This window comes from Pelobates fuscus, chromosome 6 (assembly GCF_036172605.1).
Source record: "Pelobates fuscus isolate aPelFus1 chromosome 6, aPelFus1.pri, whole genome shotgun sequence".
In the NCBI taxonomy this organism is placed as follows: Eukaryota; Metazoa; Chordata; class Amphibia; order Anura; family Pelobatidae; genus Pelobates; species Pelobates fuscus.
In genome coordinates this window covers 231,595,432-231,615,009 of record NC_086322.1, presented here as the reverse complement: position 1 = coordinate 231,615,009, position 19,578 = coordinate 231,595,432, and the positions used below count along the sequence as shown (strand labels likewise).

Sequence of the window (19,578 nt, the reverse complement as noted above, 5' to 3'; positions counted from 1 at the left end):
TAACAAAACTGTTGACTGCTTTACTATTGTTTTGGGGGGGGGTGGTATATGGGCTTGAATTCTGATTCAGATGAATGTTGCTAGAAGGCCCAGCTGGGTGGATAAAGAGACTGTGCTGCTTCAGTTTGTTTTTGCTATTATTAAAAAAAACACAAAAACCAACTCACATTTTTAGAAGATCAAATGTATGGGAAAGTTATCCAAAATGTCTGTTTTCTTTGTCCAGGAAGTGTTTACAGCAGGGGGCCGCCACTTCATTCCCATCTGTTTATTTTCTGGTCACTGACCACGTCACATCTCTGTATTTGGTGGTCACTGACCATAACATATACAGTATGAAACATGTACTACATATGGGGGGTTATTCTACACCGGGTTCAAAAAGACTTTTAAAACTGAAAATACAAAAGTATTTGAGCACCAAATACAATGTCTTACAATTTACCAGATCAGATACGTATCTCACACTCCCGGTGGGTGTTGTTTTTAACAAGTCCCACCATTTAGTGGTGTCTGTTAGTTCCAACTCTCTTGAACAGGTGTAAATTGCTACCTGAGCCTGTGCTGCCGACAGGTGCCTGTGTATATATAATTCTGATTAATTACCTTTGTAGAGGGTAAATGATGGGTTTAACCATGCTTGGCTTCCTCCGTTGTGGTAGGAGGGTCTGTCAGCTACTTTCTAGTTGCCTTTATGAAATGAATTGCTGTGCATTGCACTTTCCTGGCAGCTTTGTGGCTACAAAAGAAAGTGTATTGTTGAAAGATTCAGCTACCAGTGGTAGTCTGAATAGATTGGCCAATGGATTTCTGTCTGTCATCATCTATGTTTCCATGTTTTGCCTTTGCTTTTGTGTTGTGTGTTTTAAGAATAAAAACACAAAAGGACTTAATAGCTAAACAATGAGTTGTGGTAAGTTAACACAGACCTGCAAAATTAGTGCCAAAACAGCAAAGTTGGTGAGTAAAAAAAATCCAGATTGCTGAGTTACATTTACTTCAGCTTTCAATATGTTCCACGTGAATGATCGCAATCAGCTCAACAGGTTAATAATACATATACTAGCATAAAGGAAAAGTTTAGTTCATATTATTTAAATGACATCAGCTGTTGGTGTATCGCGCTGGGGTTTAAATGTTTCTTGGTTTGTTTCAGTCATTCGTTACAGCTTTGTGCTAGTAACCAAACCCTACTTTTTGATGCTCATTGCTTACCAACCATGTGCTCCTCTCAATGTGCTCCTCTCAATGTGCTTCTCTCATCTGTGTTGGTCCAGTGAGCAGAAGGTAGGTGGGTTCTGCTTGTGTGCAAAAGATTGTTGAGAAGATCTGGTAAGCAGGTAAATACTGTTCTAGGCGGGTGTGCAAGAGAGAGAGGATAGGGAGGTGTGCAGGAGAGAGATGGAAAGTTCCAATGATCAGGCAAGAGATTGCCATATTGGTGTTCAGCAATGATTTTGGAAGGTCCAGTGAGTACCTGTATGATTGTATGGTTCAGTGAGCAGGTGAGATAATGACTTTGTGGTGTGCAAGAAAGATATTGAATGGTCGGTTTAGCAGGTGAAATATGGTTAGACTGGTGTGCAGGACAAAGACAGGATTGTCTAATATGCCAGGGTAGTGTGCAGAGACATGGATTCTTCTACACGAGATGAGCTAAAGAGGAACATCCCAGGCTGGTGTGCAGGAGAAAGTTGATAAAGTCCAGTAAACAAAGAAACTGGATGGTCCGATGAGCAAGTTAGAGATGGACTGTGCTGGTGTGCAGGAGATGAAATTGAATAGGTTGTGTACAAGGGAGATGGGCTATTCTAGTGAGTAAATGAGAGACTGGGTAACTTGGTGTACCACAGTAAGATGTGATAATCTGGCGATGACAAGGTGATTGGTGTGCAGGAAAATTATGATCTGAAGGGCTAGGCTAGAGTGCAGAGACATAGTGTTCTATAGATCAGATGAAAAATGGGGCAACCTAGTGTGTAGAGAGATGAATAATTCAAGACGGACTAGACTGGTGTACAGATGAGAAATGGGATGGGATAGGCTATGTGCAAGAGAAAAGGACTATTTTACTGAGCAGATGAGAGGTTGGGTAGGTTGGAGTGCAAGGGAGAAATGGGAAATGTCCAGGAGCATTGTTAGAGTTGATGGGCAAGAGTTATACCAAGCTGGTGTGCAGAGGAGAGCTACGGACAGCTGGAGCACGGCATGACTTGCCTGTTCCTTGGCTTCTAAACTCTACAAATATTTGTCAACATCTGTGTTAGTGAATCTCTGTAAAGTTTTGATTTTTTTTTTTTTTTTTTATTTAGGAAGCCCTGAGTTTCAACCTGAATATGAAATTTGTTCCTTTTGGCACTTTAGTAAATAGAATACATACATTCAAAAAAAAAAAAAAAAGAGAGAGAGAGAGAGAAAAAAACACAATTATCCCCAGTAGCTTAGGAGTGAAATCCCAAACATTTACTGAATTATTATTATTATTATATTATTTATAGAGCGCCATCAAATTCCGCAGCGCTTTACAATGGGTGGACGAACAGACATGTAGTTGTAACCAGAGAAGTTGGACACACAGGAACAGAGGGGTTGAGGGCCCTGCTCAATGAGCTTACATGCTAGAGGGAGTGGGGTAAAATGGCACAAAAGGTAAGGATAGTATTAGACTAGAGACAGTTGCAGAAGAGAAATCAGTTGGGAGCTATTAAGAGTTTAATTGATACGCTTTTATGAAGAAGTGGGTTTTTAACGATTTTTTTAAGGAGTGGAGACTGGGTGAGCAGCTAACGTAGGAGGGAAGCGAGTTCCACAGGAACGGTGCAGCCCTCGAGAAATCTTGAAGGCGATAAGCAAAGAAACGTGTCCATTGGTAGCATAAGCTGTCAGTGAGCACAGTGTTAAACAGTGAACAGATGGGTATCTCCAGATCTCCATACAACCTGGAAGAAGTCCCATTGTCCCATCTATTAACCCATAATGGGTGGTTATTAAAATGAACGTCCTCAAACATAATATGTAACCAATTAGCTCTCACTGCATGTATGGTCTTACACCTTCCATGCAGGCTGTGCTATGGGAGGATTTCCCTACACAGGGTTTACCAAGACTAACCAGGGAGAGCAGATCTTTATATAGCCTGTCTTCACCATCTATACAAGGTGTGAGGGGTTGCTAAAGCCAAGCAGGGGTTACCAGGCTGTGCTAATGGACATTTGATTAATGAGCAGTCAAAACCTAAAATAACATTTTCCTACTTGAAATCTGTATGTATAGAAGGGGACTCTGAGCTCCACCATGGGTTAGATTTACCCTAAATTTACTAGTTTACTAAAGTTCTTTCTCTCATGGAATGAGGGATGGTGTTACATTAACGGAGCACTAACATCGCCCAGACCATTTAGTCACAATGAAGAGGTCTAGGTACAGTGGTCCTGTCTTACTTACAGTACAGGGTTTAATCCACCTAGAGGTGCTTCCTACTGAAAAACAGAATGAAATTCAGTCCAGGAATTAAATGCAGCTGATATAGCAGCATTTGATTGGAGGAGCGCTGTGTTTTACTGCGCATGGAGCAAGTGACGTCAGCTTGGATGCTGACATTCACAGAGGCAGAGCTGTAGGCTGCAGTGGAGAAATGAAATATCTTTATTTAACTTCACTTTTACTGAGCAATGGGGGGTGGGAGGGAATAGTTATCACATAACTATAAGGGAACCTGTTGTCTCGAAATAACAATTATTTTCTGGACTATAGGTCCCTTGTAAAATGTCAGATGGGTAATGGGATCATGAATACTGCGTGTCAATAAAACTACCTGCAATTGTATTAAGTTATACTTACCCAAAGATTGTATTATACCTTCTGCAAAATACACTCACTGGATGTTCAAACACCTGCCCTTAAATATTCCACCAATCACGCCACAGTGCATGTCTCAGTTGTCATTTGAGGGTTGACCTCTACTTATTTAGCAATTCATATCTGTTCTCTGGTTTGTCATGAAGTACCAGGAACACGTGTTATATTACGAAGTAATAAATGTATAATCAAGTATGAGCTAACACTTAATTTCAAATATGAAGATCTCTAAATTGCTACAATTCTCCAATGAAATGATTTTATTTTTTTGCTGATCCTGAGAGGACTTAAGGCAATAGTCCCTTTGATCCATCTTTATAATATAATTTTAATGCCATTGCTACCTTTGTTGAACAAAATAGTTTGCTAAGTAACCCTGGTGATATGTTATTCCAGTTAAAAAATCCAATATATCATTTATAAACAAATTATTTAATATACATTTGTATATAAATGTGGATACAGTGTCTCTAATCTCTCGCTACTGTCCGCTTTCATTTCAAATTTATATGCTGACACAATGGCATACTGATTGTAATCATTTAATCTTTCTATGAATTTCTAAGTTTGTCCTTGTAATAGCGACACAGACACCATGTCCCAGAATCCCATGCAGTCTGTCTCCTGATGCAGGCAGATTATAGCAGTCAGATGTTTTCTGTTTTTTTTTTTTTTCCGAATTGTGACACAGTTGTCTGGCAAAAAAAGAAACCTGTAGCTGGTATTGCTAAAGCTTACCTCGTAATAGTCTTGAATGTTCCATAAGCACATGAACAACTATCACAGAAGGAATTTGTTAGATAGAAAACCTTCAGTTCTTTTTATAGACAAACACAGATGTGATCTATAGAAGAAAACAAACATCTGTCCCTTTATCATCCCTTCAACATCTGTCTTTAGGCTGTTGTAGAAATGAGCTTAAATAAAACTTATAAGAACTCCAAAGATGGGCAAAAACTCTATTGGCCATCAATTAGTCCCCATTACATGATCTAGCTCATGTGTGGCATTGCAAAGGAACTTATACTTTTTGTATAATGGCTTCTGCAAATTGAATAAAAAAATAAAAAATAAAAAAAGGAAATTGAAAAACAAAAGAAATGGATCTATACTATAGAGCATGATACACTGACCAATCAAAACGGCTTGACGTGGGATATTGGATTTACGTGTGTGTGTTTATTTTGTTCTTCTATATATAAGTTAGCATATAAGATATGTATTATTAATATTATTATTGCCATGTATATAGCGCCAACAGATTCCGTAGAGCTTTACAATATTATGAGAGGGGGGATGTAACTATAAATAGGACAATTGCAAGAAAACTTACAGGAACAATAGGTTGAAGAGGATATAGGGTATTGACTCCTGCATATGTATTGACCAAAACCTCTCTCCAGTGATCTGTATAATATACAGTACTGGATAGGGAGTTTTCTTCCTGTATTTGCCTTGCTCTACTGTGTGCCAATCTAAATGTCTCTTTCCCTGCATGTGGGACAGCATAATTCTGTGGATTCTATGGGGCTAATCTATATATACGATGGTGCAGAAGTGACCTGTGCATTGTATAGGGGCTGTCCTGCCACCTGTAGGCTGGCACACAGTAATGGGATGTTGAGACCATGTCTCGCTATATACAGGCTGACACAGTAGGGAGTTTTTTTTTTTTTAATGTTTTAGTGCATTGTGCTTTCTGTGTACACCCAGCCACACCCCATGCATCACCCAGATCGAGCAGTCTGACTATATACGTAAGACTGTATAGTAAGTGTATCACATTGTTTATTGTGTATAAGTGCAGGTCCCACCTACCTTAGAACGGTGCAGTAAGGCAGTGGGTTAGTCTGGGAGTATACACGGTGTAAGAAAAGGTATGTTGGTGTATAACGATATAATTAGCAGAGCTTGCAGGCTACTCCCCTTTTCTTCACATGTCTGGAAAACTGTCTGTGCCAGTCGGGCATTGTTCACAGCTGTGTCCTTGAAACCCTCCCTAATTCGCTGCCCCCCCCATTAGATCAGCTGTATGTGGAATTGAATCATTTCCAGGATGTCTCGGTCTGTCACGGCTCCCCCTCCCCAAACTCCATATTAGAATGTTGTCATTGCTGTATTTAGTCTGCAGCAAGGAAAGGGTTAATTAATGAAAGCCGTGAACCGTCTCAGAAAGCAATGTGTTCATTCATTTTCTCTGGCTTTTTGGCAGGCCTGGGGTAGAATACTCTGCAGGAGCATTGGGTGTGATGCAGCTCTGTAGTCAAAGAAGGGCTTTATGAACTTGCTTGTTCTCTTTAACCTGAATAGGCACATTCCAACTACTGTGAGCCATGTCAGTCTAATTGCTCAGCCAGTTAAGAGTCTGACAGTGCCTAATAATTGTAGTCCACAGCTCCAATAATGATAGTTGGTGTGGACTTGGTTTCCTCTAATGCGCCCCTTAAAGACTGTGCCAATACAATACTGTATCTGCAGAATGATAATTTGATTATGATATGGGGAGGATAGCTCATGGGATATGTCATATGCATTTGGTGTAACCAGCACGGCCCTAAACGTACACTGTCTCAGTATTTTATACTGCACATGGGCTTTATTTATTTAAAATTGTAGCTAACTCTGTTAGAATCACATCTAGACCGTTTTAGCATTAAGGCGGCTCTGTCACCATCGAGGGTCTTGGCAAATTTTGTAAAGACCACAGATATTGACTGCTCCACTTAGTGTCTGGTGGCCATAGGGGATGGGGAACCCTGTACTTTGTGGCTGCCGCTATCTTCATCCGGTCTATCCTCCTCATCCCCCAAGAGCCTTCTTGTACACTTACACATAATGGGGTAATGTTGGATCCTCCATAGACAATGCCTTTTCCCCCCTCAGCTGTCACTAGTGATGGTCAGGGGAAATTAAAAAACTTGATGGCGGTACCTTCACCATAGGGAATATACTAAGACTATACTAGTACCTACTTTGTCTTACTATATCTTTTGGCTGCATTAGAATCTCTGTGAAGTTCCAAAACGTTCAATGTTAGTATTTCGTGGGGCGGGGGGGTTAAAGAGCCACTTTACTTTTGCCAATTTAATTTCTATTGGCTACAATTAGGAGTTACCTGAATAAATCCCTATGTGTGCCACTTGTATGCCGAGGTGTCTGTCTGCCAAGCCTGTTCCATGTGTTTAATATTGTTTTTTCCATTCTCCTCTATAGACCCCCTTGGTTCAACGAGATGGCAGCTGCAGCACTAACTCCCCACCTCTGGATGAGTCTTTCACGTGGGTGGGACCCAGGACTTTGGTCATCAGGAAGACTCGGCAAGGGTTTGGGTTCACACTGCGCCATTTCATTGTGTACCCCCCAGAATCGGCGGTGCATACCACACACCAGGTAAGTAGCCGGTGTAGCTAAATGCCCTCCTTATTCTTGCACATATATAAATTAAATTGTCTATTTTTGCAAGTAAACCTTTACCTACGCTCAACAAAAACGTACTCTCCTCGGCATACAATCTGTAGCCAGCATATTCTGTCCACCAGGGGTTAACACCTTGTGATTATCGAACCATTGTTAACTTGAAGCTACCATCATCCATTAGCTACATATAAAGAGTTAAAGGTTGGGAAACGATGAGCAATAAATCCATGACTATGTTGGATCATTTTAAGGAGGGGTTAACAAAGGTTCTATATAGCTAGATGTTATGATGGTGCCATTCAGACAGATGGGTCGATAGCTTGAAGTGATTGAGATCTATGGATGGGGGAATTACTGTAGTTTAAATGTAGCCTGTTACGTAGCCGTTATTACATATCCATTCTTTAAACAATACAGAGGTTTCAATGCTGAAGGGAAGAATTTTCATGTCCCTTGGGTGGAAGCAGGGGGAGGGAAGCACTGACCATGTTATTAATGATGTCATCCTTGTTACAATGGAAATGGGGAGGGCAGCATTATGCTTGTGCATGAAGTCAGTAGAAAATCCAGTCTGAGGAGGGCAGTTGGGAATAGTGGAGTGAATGAATGATGAGGGGGTGATTAGGTCACTACTAAGAGGTCAGTGGGGGTCTGGTAGGAAAGGGAGATACATGTAGGCTAGTGATTAGCATAGTAGGCAAGTGAGAAATTACAGAGAATATGAAGATGAAAAATAGAGAACATATAGCAAGTAGCTCTGTCCGTAAAGGGACATTATGCAAAGCACAAAACTGATTACTGCGTAAACATGTTTTTTTGAAGTTTGTGATAGCCAGAATTGTACAGATTATCCTCAGGAAAAATGCAGTAAATTTCTCTTAAAGGGTTATTACATAAAACACTGGTTTTCGTTGGCATAACCCTTGCCATGCTGGTCCCACCTCCAACCATAAAAAAATAAAGCTAAAATTCTCCTCAATCCAGCGCTGACGCAGCTACCTGATCTTCCACAGCTGACGTCACTCCCAGGAAAGCCGGGCTAAGGGAAGGGAATGGCTGGATTAGGGAGGGGAGAGGGGGGCATTCTGTCATTGCCAGTGACCATCAAAGCTGCAGTGCCCAGAAACCACCACCATTCAATGAAAGTTGCACAGAATTAACATTAGCCAACCCGGAACCCTCGTACTGGGCTGGCTGATGACACTCCAATGATGCTGCTGGAGGTGACGTTATTCCTCCGGCAACAGAGGGGTTAATCCCAGTATGTGCAGCCTTTAATAGAGAAATTATGCATTATCAGACTCCAGGCACCCTGGCCACTTTAAATCAGTGAAGTGGTTGTGGTGCTTGGAGAACCATGTAATCCCTTTAATCTTAGAGCAGCACCAGATCATACATGCCCGAACTGCCTGAGATTGGTGGGAGTTACATTTCTGGGTAGCAGCTGTTACTTCCTTATTGCTGTCCTCCTCTTATTACTGAGCTGATAATAGAGGGGTTAGAGGTACAGACGGTGGGATTCTCTCCATAGTTTCAATGCTGGCATAATCCTAATAGGAGAGGGGCTGAATAAATGGTGCATCTGGAAATAATAGCTAATTAATGGGAGTGTAAAACTCACCAAACTTGGTCAGGCCAGGACATACAAGTTCCAGTGCAGTGAGGGAAAAAGATTGTATGCTCAGTGTAGGTTATAATTTTTTTATTTATTTATTATTGCCATTTATATAGCGCCAACAGATTCCGTAGCGCTTTACAATATTATGAGAGGGGGATAATGTGCCATAGTGGTTTAATTGCATGGATTGCATTATTTACTACATTGCAAATGCATTGTTTCTAAGGCACTGTTAGTTTCACACTCAATCTTTAGTAACAGATGGCCAAATCTCCATTAATGTGTCAGTCTAAGCACCCAAACCACTTCACCGTAATAAGAAGTTTTGGTGCATAGCTCCTCTCTCATTTTTCTGCCTTTAGGATTTAAATTACGTTGCAGCCCTAGCCACACCTCCCTTGGCTGTCAGTCACACAGCATGTATTGACTTTATCTGAAAAGAAGTGTCCAGCCATTTGTTACCTTTTATCTAAGTTCAGCATCAGTTCACGTCAGAAAAGTAAGACATAAAGAAGGAAATAAGTCTTTCTTTCCTCCCAGCTTCAGAGCTGTGACGCTTTAATTGCCTGATAATTGAAGTGTTTATGGGTCTGGAGTTTCCTTTAACATAAACGTTATCATGCAGTGAGTAGAGAGTATTTGTGTAGAGTCAAAAATGCCCTATTTGTGCTGAAAAGGGGACATGCATATTTTAGGGTTTGATGTTGCCATAATTTATACGAAGCCTAAAATATTTGAAAACAGTCATTGATAAAAGTGACAGTGTATAAACTAACAGAAAATCAGACCACTCATACCAAAGTACTTACAAATATTACCTCGCTGTGAACCACATTGGCATTGTACCTCATGTTATGGAACATCAATGCATCTGATATGATTATCACCCTACAACACCTCTTCATTCTGTACCCCATACTTTTCTGTTAAAAAAAAAAAAAAAGTGACAGTGTATGTTGACACAGGCCTCTGTGCCCTCGTGAAGCCAACCAACCCCCACCCCGAAATAGAGTTAACCTTAAAAGGTTTAGAGTTAAAACTATGTTTTATGTTACATATATCTATCATGTTTATGAAGGCGATTATTTTCTTCCACTTTGCACGACTCCCTAAAAACGTGGGTTATACGGCAGTAACTCTGGTCTTTCTTTTTCTGCAGGAGGAAAATGGCAGCCCAGGTATGTGGCACACAACACATTGTTACAAGCTGTCTCTTTCTAGAGGCAGTAAATTCTTCATCTCTCTTGTCTCACACTCTCCCTGTATAAAATTATTGCAATAGGAACTTTGGCTAGCGTTGGCTGGAGATCCTTCTTGTATAAGTGACTAAAAAATGTAATTCTCCACCAGATTGCAAGAACTATTAATGTTAAGTCTGCCCTAGGAGCTTGCCATATTTTTGAGGTTGCACAACTCTTTTTCATGCTAGCTTTGCTGCTCCCTTTAACAAAATATTGCGAAATCTCTATTAAAATTTCATTTTATTTTTCTGTGTATATGTAATTCTGTACTTCTTTAATTTTCTAGTCTATTTTTCTCCCTAATCATTCATCAAACCCACTACATTTAACTATTGCAGAATTTTCCTCTGCGGCCAGTCGCCTGGAGCCAATGGACACCATCTTCGTTAAACATGTGAAGGAAGGTGGACCAGCGCAGTTGGCGGGGTTATGCACAGGTGATGTTTTAGTATAATGAGGGGGCAGGCAAGCAAATCACTGTTTAAAAACATGCCTGGTTTAAACACATTTGTGTCAATCATTAGCTCTTGATCAAAAGGGCACATCTTAGCACCAAATGATTTGAGGTTATGTTATGCAACCTCAAAATCTGGTCTTTAAAGATGTTATGCCAAAATGGTTCGATCTGCTGATTGAGCTATGGCTATAACTCTGTAATCTTTAATTGACTTTGTCATTCCATTTTGGAACAGTAACAGTATACTATTAACAAAAGATATAATGAGCAAGAAGACCATAATAAATCTAATTAAATATTTAGAACGTAATTAACACAAAATTAAAAAAATAAATACATAACGATGTCCATCTCCCACAGCTGGAGAATGTAGCTTTTGTTTCTTGAAATATTAAATATTGACCAGTAAACGTTAATGCGCAAGGATAAATGTTCTCACATGTGTGATCATGTAGGTTTTTTCCTTCTTGGAAAAGGAGGGCTATCGTTCTCTCTAAAATGAGAGGGATTTTGACTGAAACTGACTAGTTCTCAGTACATCTATCATAATGTTTGCCTAAGACATGCCCTGTTAATATTATCAAAAAGTCAGAGTAGCAAAAGAAATTAGGCTGAGAACACTTGGCAGAAATTCTTTGTTAGCCTGCCGAGAGTATGTTTACTAGTAGAGTCTGTCTGTTTCCTATATTTCTGTCAATGTCTGCAGTTGCATCTGTTTTAGCCCCACAAAAAATTTCTCTGTTTTCTGAAATCTGCCTTTTTTTTTTTTTAAATAGTGGAATGTTCCTTTTTATATTTAAGAATATCTTTTAGATTTCCTTTACTTTCATTTGTATTTCTCTTTCATGTTTGCTTGTTTTTATTTTTTTAAGGCGATCGATTGGTGAAAGTTAATGGAGAAAGCATCATTGGGAAGACATACTCCCAGGTTATCGCTCTCATACAAAACAGGTGTGATGTGGGGCCTGGGGAAGATGAGACAAGGAAAGAATGTGTGTGCGTGCGATCATGCTGGATTATAGACAGTAGTGTATGGACAGATTTGGAATCCATAAGTTCCATAATTCTAGATTCTTAATATCCTAACTACGTATTTATTTGTTTTTTTCCTGCAGTGAAGATGCTTTGGAACTCTCCATTATGCCCAGGGATGAAGATATATTACAACTGGTGAGCAACAGTCATCAATACTGTCAAGATTCTTGTTACGAACTCTTGGAGTTGTGTTGTGTATAAACTATAGGCAATTAATTGTTGGAGAAGGTAATCATGGGTATTGTGCAGGAATAGGATATCTTCATAACGTTATACTAGTATGTCATGTTTTTTTTTCTTGTTATTCTGTTTCTTTGGATGCATAGTCATGTTTATAATCTCTATCTCAAATTTCCAGGCCTACTCCCAAGATGCATATCTGAAGGGGAATGATCCCTATCGCGGAGGTGCACACAGCATTCCTGAGCCCCCTCCTCTCTTCTACCCATTGCGTGGTCAGACACCAGAACATATTCCTGGGTATCCAGCAAGCTCCAGATTCCATCATCCTAGCTTTGATGATGTCTCATCACCTCTTTATAGCGAGTTTCCAAGGTCCAGTCCAAGCCATCGTGACTACTCCCAGCCTGCTCCTACCATACTTCCTCCACCAAGGCCCTACTTAGGGTCACCAGCCTCATCAGACAGATTCAGAGGGCCTGGACCACCAGGCATGTCTAGTCAAGGGTGGACATCCCGCCATATTGCAGAGCCACCAAGCAAAGCATCTCCTGATTCTTGGGAACAGTTGACCAATCCCCGTTGGGTGAGTCAGTGGGAGCGGCATCAGGCCTTGTGCAACTGGATGTCCCATCAGACTCCTCGCAGGGGGACTGCTGCCCTCCCTCCCCGAAGACGGAGTGCCTCTCAAGATCGGCTTGGGGAGGTTACTACCCAGAGAAACTGGCCTCAAAGTGTGTCACAGGACACTCTTCATCAACCTCCCATTAATCATTCTTGGGGTCACCGAGCACAGTCTGACAACTTCCTGGCTCATTATGGACGATCAGTAGAGAAATTAGACTTATCTGGTCTGATTTCCCCACCCTATGAGCGCCCTATGTGGTCTTCAGATCACCCCCCACGGACAGCTCCTCCACTTTCTCGCATTCCTCAAAGCCAGACTGTAGCACCCGGCCCACGGGAACCTGTAAAACCCCAGACTCAACACCCCAGCTCTGGAGACTCTGGATACATTGGATACCGGAGTTACAGTCCATCTTTTCAACGTCGGACTGAACATCTCAATGCCTTCTCTTTTCGGGAGACTGCTTTTAGTGGTCTCCCAACTTTTAGGACAGCACAATACCCTGTTTCTCCCCCTTCTCCTCCAGTAAAGAGGGAGCAGTCAGTTAGTGTTAGCTCCACAGATGAGAGCTGCATCATTGGAGAGAGACGAGAGGAGGTTGTGCTGAGACAGAAGCCCCCAACAGGTCGCAAGGCTCCTCCTGTAACACGCCAAGTGAACTTAATTTTTCCAGAGGATGGAAAAGACCTTAAATATCCTACTTCTACTTGCAGTGATGAAACCTCTAAAGAAAAACCACTGCAAAGAGTACCTCCTCTTCCATGTTCTGAGGAGCCCTTAGCGTCTATTCCTTTTATAGGTAAGACAGTGGTGCTTGTTACATTCTGATATCATGACCAGGCATTTAATTCTGTGGTTCTCAGACAAGCCTTCAAAGAAACAAAATGGTCCAGGATTTCAGCATTATTGATATGTTCAACTGTTAATATTGGTCCCTTAACTGGGACCATTAGGTGGATTTTGAGGCATGTTTCGAGAAACCCTACTTTAATGTTTTGAGCCATTTTAGCACAGCAACTGTGCCAGGCAAAACTATACAAGTTAAATCATAGTTCATCCCCTATCTTGCTTGTCAAGCCCTTAATTCACAGCTGACTTCCACACATATGTTAGAGTTGCTTCCCCAGTGCTAACACAGGCTTTTATCTACTGCACCTGCACAGATTGCTGGTTGTCTTTATTCATATTGCTCACCTTATCTTTTTGTAGCAGACTGGACGTGCCAGTCTCCTCTTCATATAAATGTACCAGTCTGATTATATGTAACTGCACCATGTGTTTACATACTTACATAACTTTATGTTTGAATCTGTTGTCAGCCTCCTCATGTCAGCAAGTAATGAAATTTATGAAACTGCACTGCTTGCCTCAAGTATGCACGTCTTCATATGTGAAACTGTACCGCTGCCTGCAGTACCAGACTCCTCCATTACACATATGACTGGGTTTTCCTTTTGTTATCTCTCTATCTTCAGATGAGCCAACAAGTCCAAGTATTGACTTACGAGCCAAACATGTCCCTGCTTCCTGTGTTGTGTCCAGCGCCATAAACTCTGCACCTGCTATTTCTGCTAGTCCTTCTTCCCCAACATTCAGCTTTTCCATGAGCCGCCATTACTCTCAGGATTGTAGTAAGTTTCTCTACCACCAACAATTTTCATTTATTTTTTTTAACCCATCGATAAAGTCTCCTCCGTGCCTTCATCACTTTTTATTTCCATTTTCATTTTAAATTTTGTTTTTTGTTTTTAAATTTGACAGTTTTTATTAGTTTGTCACAGCCATGTATAGACAAATGCTTGGTACGGACATGCAATGTTTATAGGTGATGGTCCTTTTGTTTTAGGAATTCCTCCCATCTGGTTCTAGCTCTAGTGTTTTTCCCTCCAAACTGGTGCATAAAAATTAAGTCATACGTCCAGTTTATATCCACTTGGTTTAGTAAGTGTCCGAGATCCGGTGACGAATCCGTCTTTCATTTCCTTGCTGTTAGGAGGTTAGCCGAGATTAGAATCTGACATATTAGCGCATGCTGCTCTTTGGATAGCTTCACCAGTAGCATAAACAGGAGGCAGAACTCTGGTGTAGCAAACGTAATTTGCAGAAGATCTGACATAAGTTTCGCCACCTGATTCCAGAAAGGACAAATAATTCACGCCCCCACCATTATTGGAGAATGGTACCCATGCTGTGTTTACATCTTTAGCATATGTTAGATTTTCTGTAATTTTTTGGGTGCTAGGTACCAATGATAGAGGATTTTTCTTTGTCGCTCTAAGTGTTGTGCGCAGGAGCGGAGGTCTTTATGTATGGAGAAAGTTCTAGTCCAATTCTGTTTTAGGACTTTATAGCCCAGTCCTTGTCCCAAGCGTGTTTGAATGGGTCAGTATGCGAATAGCATGTTAGATGAGAGATTGTATTGCTACTGTAAACTCTGGAGGGACTGTAGTTCTGCACCTTGGTATAAGTGGTGTACTAGCGTTATACCACACGCTGTCCACGGTTTTGGATTGAATGCAGACTAGCCTCCCATATGATTAGCTGAGATCTTCTACACTAATGATGTCAGCCAAAGAGGTGACGTGGCAGGATAGAGATTGTCACTGAGAGGGCTTGAAGATATATAAATCTGACCTTTCAAACCCTTGCACAGTAGGGGGGGGGACACCAGAATAGAAAGGGATAACATTGAATTTGCTTAAATCATAAATTGGCTGGAAAGGAGGCGGGACCAGTGCCAGCAGACATGCAAGTTTTTTTTTTTTATTACCTTTTAAGAGGGATAGAAGTGGGGTAAGCCACCTAAATGTTTTTAACACTATAGGGTCAGGGATATGTGTTCCTAACTTTATAGTGTTCCTTTAATCACATTTTATTTACTGTTAACCCATCTCTATCGTGGCTTTCTATCACCTCTCTTTTCCATCCTCAGTCTCAATTCACTTTAATGAGCACACTTCTCTGTACCTTGTATCTCTACTTTCTATTTCCCTTTCTCTCATGCCTCTCTCTCTTACTTAGGCAGTATTAAGTCCAGTCGACGATCCTCATATCTCCTCGCTATAACCACCGAGCGTTCCAAGTCTTGTGATGATGGACTCAACACCTTCCGTGATGAGGGAAGAATTCCAAGGTGCGTGTTCTTGGCTAAATGTATAAAGGATTAGTATCAAAGGCCATCTGTATTGTGATTAATGGTCCTCTCTAAATCATAATATAAGGAACTAATAGACATTTTAGCCTGCAAATTATTCAGATTTTTGTTTTTTTCAACAGAAGACCCGTAAGCAGAGTTCCAAGCCTGAGGATGTTGCGTAGCTTCTTCACGGATGGGGTGAGAATTGTTTGTGTGTAATAGATGTCTGCATATAAGAATGACTGGCTAAAAATAATAATAATATTTTGGACATAAGGGTAGGATTTGGGATTTAAGTTTGGGTATAAACCTCCTCATGTACAGTGCCTTCAATTAATATAAATATGAACAAAGAAGGCTGTGAAAAATTGTCTATATTGTCTAACCTTTTGATCTTCTGTTCAAAAATGATTTCCTCTAATGGATATCAATCAATTGCAAATAAAATCATTGTTAAATATATGTGTGGCACCTTTTAGTCAATACTTTGCTACCTCCCTTTGCCAAGATAACAGCTCTCCTATAGCATCTGATGAGGTTGGAGAATACATATTAAGGGATCTGAGCCCATTCCTCCAGATTCTTCATATTCCAAGGCTGACACTGGTGAATTCTCCTCTTCAGTTAACCCAACAGGTTTTTTTTTTTTTTTTTTGTGGGATTCAATTTAGGGGACTGAGATGGCCACGGCATGACTTTGATTTTGTTGTATGTTTTGGATCATTGTCCTACTGGAAGATCCAACCAAAGCCCAGTTTAAGATTTCTGGCAGAGACAGTCAGGTATTCGTTAAATATCTCTTGATATTTGATAAAGTCCATGATGCCATTTATCCTAACAAAATGTCCAAGTACTCTGGCAGAAAAACAGCCCCAAAACATTAAAGAGCCACCACCATATTTAACCATTGGTAGGAGGTACTTTTTCATATGGCTAGCTCTAAGTGTGCACCAAACCCTTCTCTGGTGTTTATTGCCAAAAAGCTCTATTTTGGTTTCATCTGACCATTGAACCCGATACTATTTTAAGTACCAGTAGTGTCTGGCAAACTGAAGAATTTTGAGCTTGTTTTTGAATGATTCTAAACACCTTGTGGTTATGTAGGTGTTTTGGAGGCTTTTTGACCGCAAGACCTAATCCAGTTCTGCAATTCCATCTGTGATCCTTGAAGATTTTTTGGCCACTTGAACTATCCTCTTTACAGTGCCTTGAGACACACGTCCTCTTCCAGATTGATTCATAACATTTCCAGTTGACTAGTACATTTTCAGTGCTTTTCCTATTTTCTCAACATGCTGCACATCACAGCTATATTCCTTGGTGTTACCCATTGTGATGAATGACTAAGGAAATTTGGTCTATGTGTTATCTCATATTTATACCCCTGTAAAACAGGAAGTCATGTCTGAGCAATTTCCTGTTTCTAGTCACCCAGGTGTACTAAAAAATGTAAAAGATCAATAAAAAAAAAACTTTGAATATATTTGTCTCATATTCATAGGGGTGTCAATAATTGTGCCACACATACTTTACAAAGACTCTTATTTTTGGATAAACCAGTATTGTGTTTTGCAATTGTTTGATATCTATGAGAGAAGAGGAGTTTTGTGTATTTTATGAACAAAAGAGCAAAAGATGAAACAATACAGACATTTGTTTTAGAGATGCACTGAAATGAAAATTTTAGGGCGAACCGAAAATTCAGGATGCCCTTGGCTGAAAGCGAAACCGAAAATGACTTTAAATTTTTTTTTTTTTTTTTACTATATTTTACACAGTGTATGATGCCATGTAGTGTTATATTGTTTATCCCCACACACACACAGACACTATATATTGTATATCACACAGTATATTATATTTACTGTGTGATATATAATATACCGTATATACTCGAGTATAAGCCGAGTTTTTCAGCCCATTTTTTGGGCTGAAAAACCCCAACTCGGCTTATACTCGAGTCAAGGTCTGTATTATGGCAATTTGCATTGCCATAATACAGACCGGGGGAGAGGGGTGCTGGCAGAGCTGTAACTTACCTTTCCTGCAGCTCCTGTCAGCTCTCTCCTCCTCTGCGCCGTCCGTTCAGCACCTCGGTCAGCTCCCAGTGTAAATCTCGCGAGAGCCGCGGCTCTCGCGAGATTTACACTGTGAGCTGACAGAGGGAGCTGCACAGACCGCGCGGAGGAGGAGAGAGCTGACAGGAGCTGCAGGAAAGGTAAGTTACAGCTCTGCCAGCACCCCTCTCCCCCACTGAACTGCCACTGGACCACCAGGGAAGGAGAGCCCCCCTCCCTGCCATATATCAAGCAGGGAGGGGGGACGAAAAAAAAAAATATAAATAAAATAAGAAATAAGAATAAAAAAATAATAAGAATAAAAAAAAAAATTAATAATAAAAAAAAGGGGTATAAGGACCACTATGGGAGGGAGGGGGGGGGGATAAGGACCACTATGGGAGGGAGGGGGGGGATAAGGACCACTATGGGAGGGAGGGGGGGGATAAGGACCACTATGGGAGGGAGGGGGGGATAAGGACCACTATGGGAGGGAGGGAGGGGGGGTATAAGGGCCACTATGGGAGGGAGGGAGGGGGGGTATAAGGACCACTATGGGAGGGAGGGGGGGATAAGGACCACTATGGGAGGGAGGGGGGGGGATAAGGACCACTATGGGATGGAGGGGGGTATAAGGACCACTATGGGAGGGAGGGGGTGGGATAAGGACCACTATGGGAGGGAGGGGGGTATAAGGACCACTATGGGAGGGAGGGGGGGTATAAGGACCACTATGGGAGGGAGGGGGGTATAAGGACCATAATGGGAGGGAGGGGGGGTATAAAGACCGCTGTGGTAGGGAGGGGGTGGGATAAGGACCACTATGGGAGGGAGGGGGGGTATAAGGACCACTATGGGAGGGAGGGGGTGGGATAAGGACCACTATGGGAGGGAGGGGGGGTATAAGGACCACTATGGGAGGGAGGGGGGGGTATATGGACCACTATGGGAGGGATGGGGGGGGATAAGGAACACTATGGGAGGGAGAAGGGGGATAAGGACCACTATGAGAGGGAGGGGGTGGGATAAGGACCACTATGGGAGGGGAGGGGGAAGTAAGGACCACTAGGGGAGGGGAGGGTAAGGACCACTAGGGGAGGGGTGAGTCAGGACCACTGGGGGGGGGGGGGGGTGAAGGAACACGGGGGTGGGGAGGTAAGGACCACTGAGGGAGGAGGAGGGGAAGTCAGGACATATGGGGGGGGAGGGGGCGGCAAAAAATTTTTTGCCTACGGCGGCAAATATCCTTGCACCGGCGCTGCACACACTGCATTCACACACTGCATTCATACACACACACACTGCATTCATGCACACACACACTGCACTCATACACACACGCTGCACTCATACACACACGCTGCACTCATACACACACACATACGCACACACTGCATTCATTATACACACACTGTAAATAAATATTCAATTAATATATTTTTTTTAGGATCTAATTTTATTTAGAAATTTACCAGTAGCTGCTGCATTTCCCACCCTAGTCTTATACTCGAGTCAATACGTTTTCCCAGTTTTTGGGGATAAAATTAGGGGCCTCGGCTTATATTCGGGTCGGCTTATACTCGAGTATATACGGTAGTAATAATAAATATAATATACTGTGTGATATATAATATCTAATATATAATATACTATGTAATATATAGTAATAATAGATATAATATACTGTGTGATATATAATACATAGTAATAATATATTATACTTATTACTATATATTAGATATAATACATTACACAGTATAGTATATTATATATTACACAGTATAGTATATTTATTACTATATATTATATAATAATTGTACTATACTGTGTAATATATAATATACTATACTGTGTAATAATATATCATAAATATACTATACTGTGTAATATATAAAAAATAGGGTTTAGGGTTAGATTGGGCAGTTTAAGATTTAGGATTAAGTTGGGAATT

The 19,578-nt window shown here is 41.1% G+C and overlaps 1 protein-coding gene across 3 annotated transcripts in view; it reads left to right on the top strand.

The window, feature by feature from the left end:
• Positions 1 to 19,578, top strand: part of ARHGAP23 (Rho GTPase activating protein 23) — a 95,912-nt gene that overhangs the window by 53,930 nt on the left and 22,404 nt on the right. For all 3 annotated transcript variants that reach the window (XM_063458837.1, XM_063458836.1, XM_063458838.1), the window contains exons 2-10: positions 7,072 to 7,248; positions 10,053 to 10,071; positions 10,473 to 10,571; positions 11,464 to 11,542; positions 11,707 to 11,761; positions 11,985 to 13,233; positions 13,910 to 14,065; positions 15,456 to 15,567; positions 15,711 to 15,768. In XM_063458837.1, the coding sequence (XP_063314907.1) occupies positions 7,072 to 7,248; positions 10,053 to 10,071; positions 10,473 to 10,571; positions 11,464 to 11,542; positions 11,707 to 11,761; positions 11,985 to 13,233; positions 13,910 to 14,065; positions 15,456 to 15,567; positions 15,711 to 15,768 (2,004 nt within the window). The remainder of the gene's footprint in view (positions 1 to 7,071; positions 7,249 to 10,052; positions 10,072 to 10,472; positions 10,572 to 11,463; positions 11,543 to 11,706; positions 11,762 to 11,984; positions 13,234 to 13,909; positions 14,066 to 15,455; positions 15,568 to 15,710; positions 15,769 to 19,578) is intronic.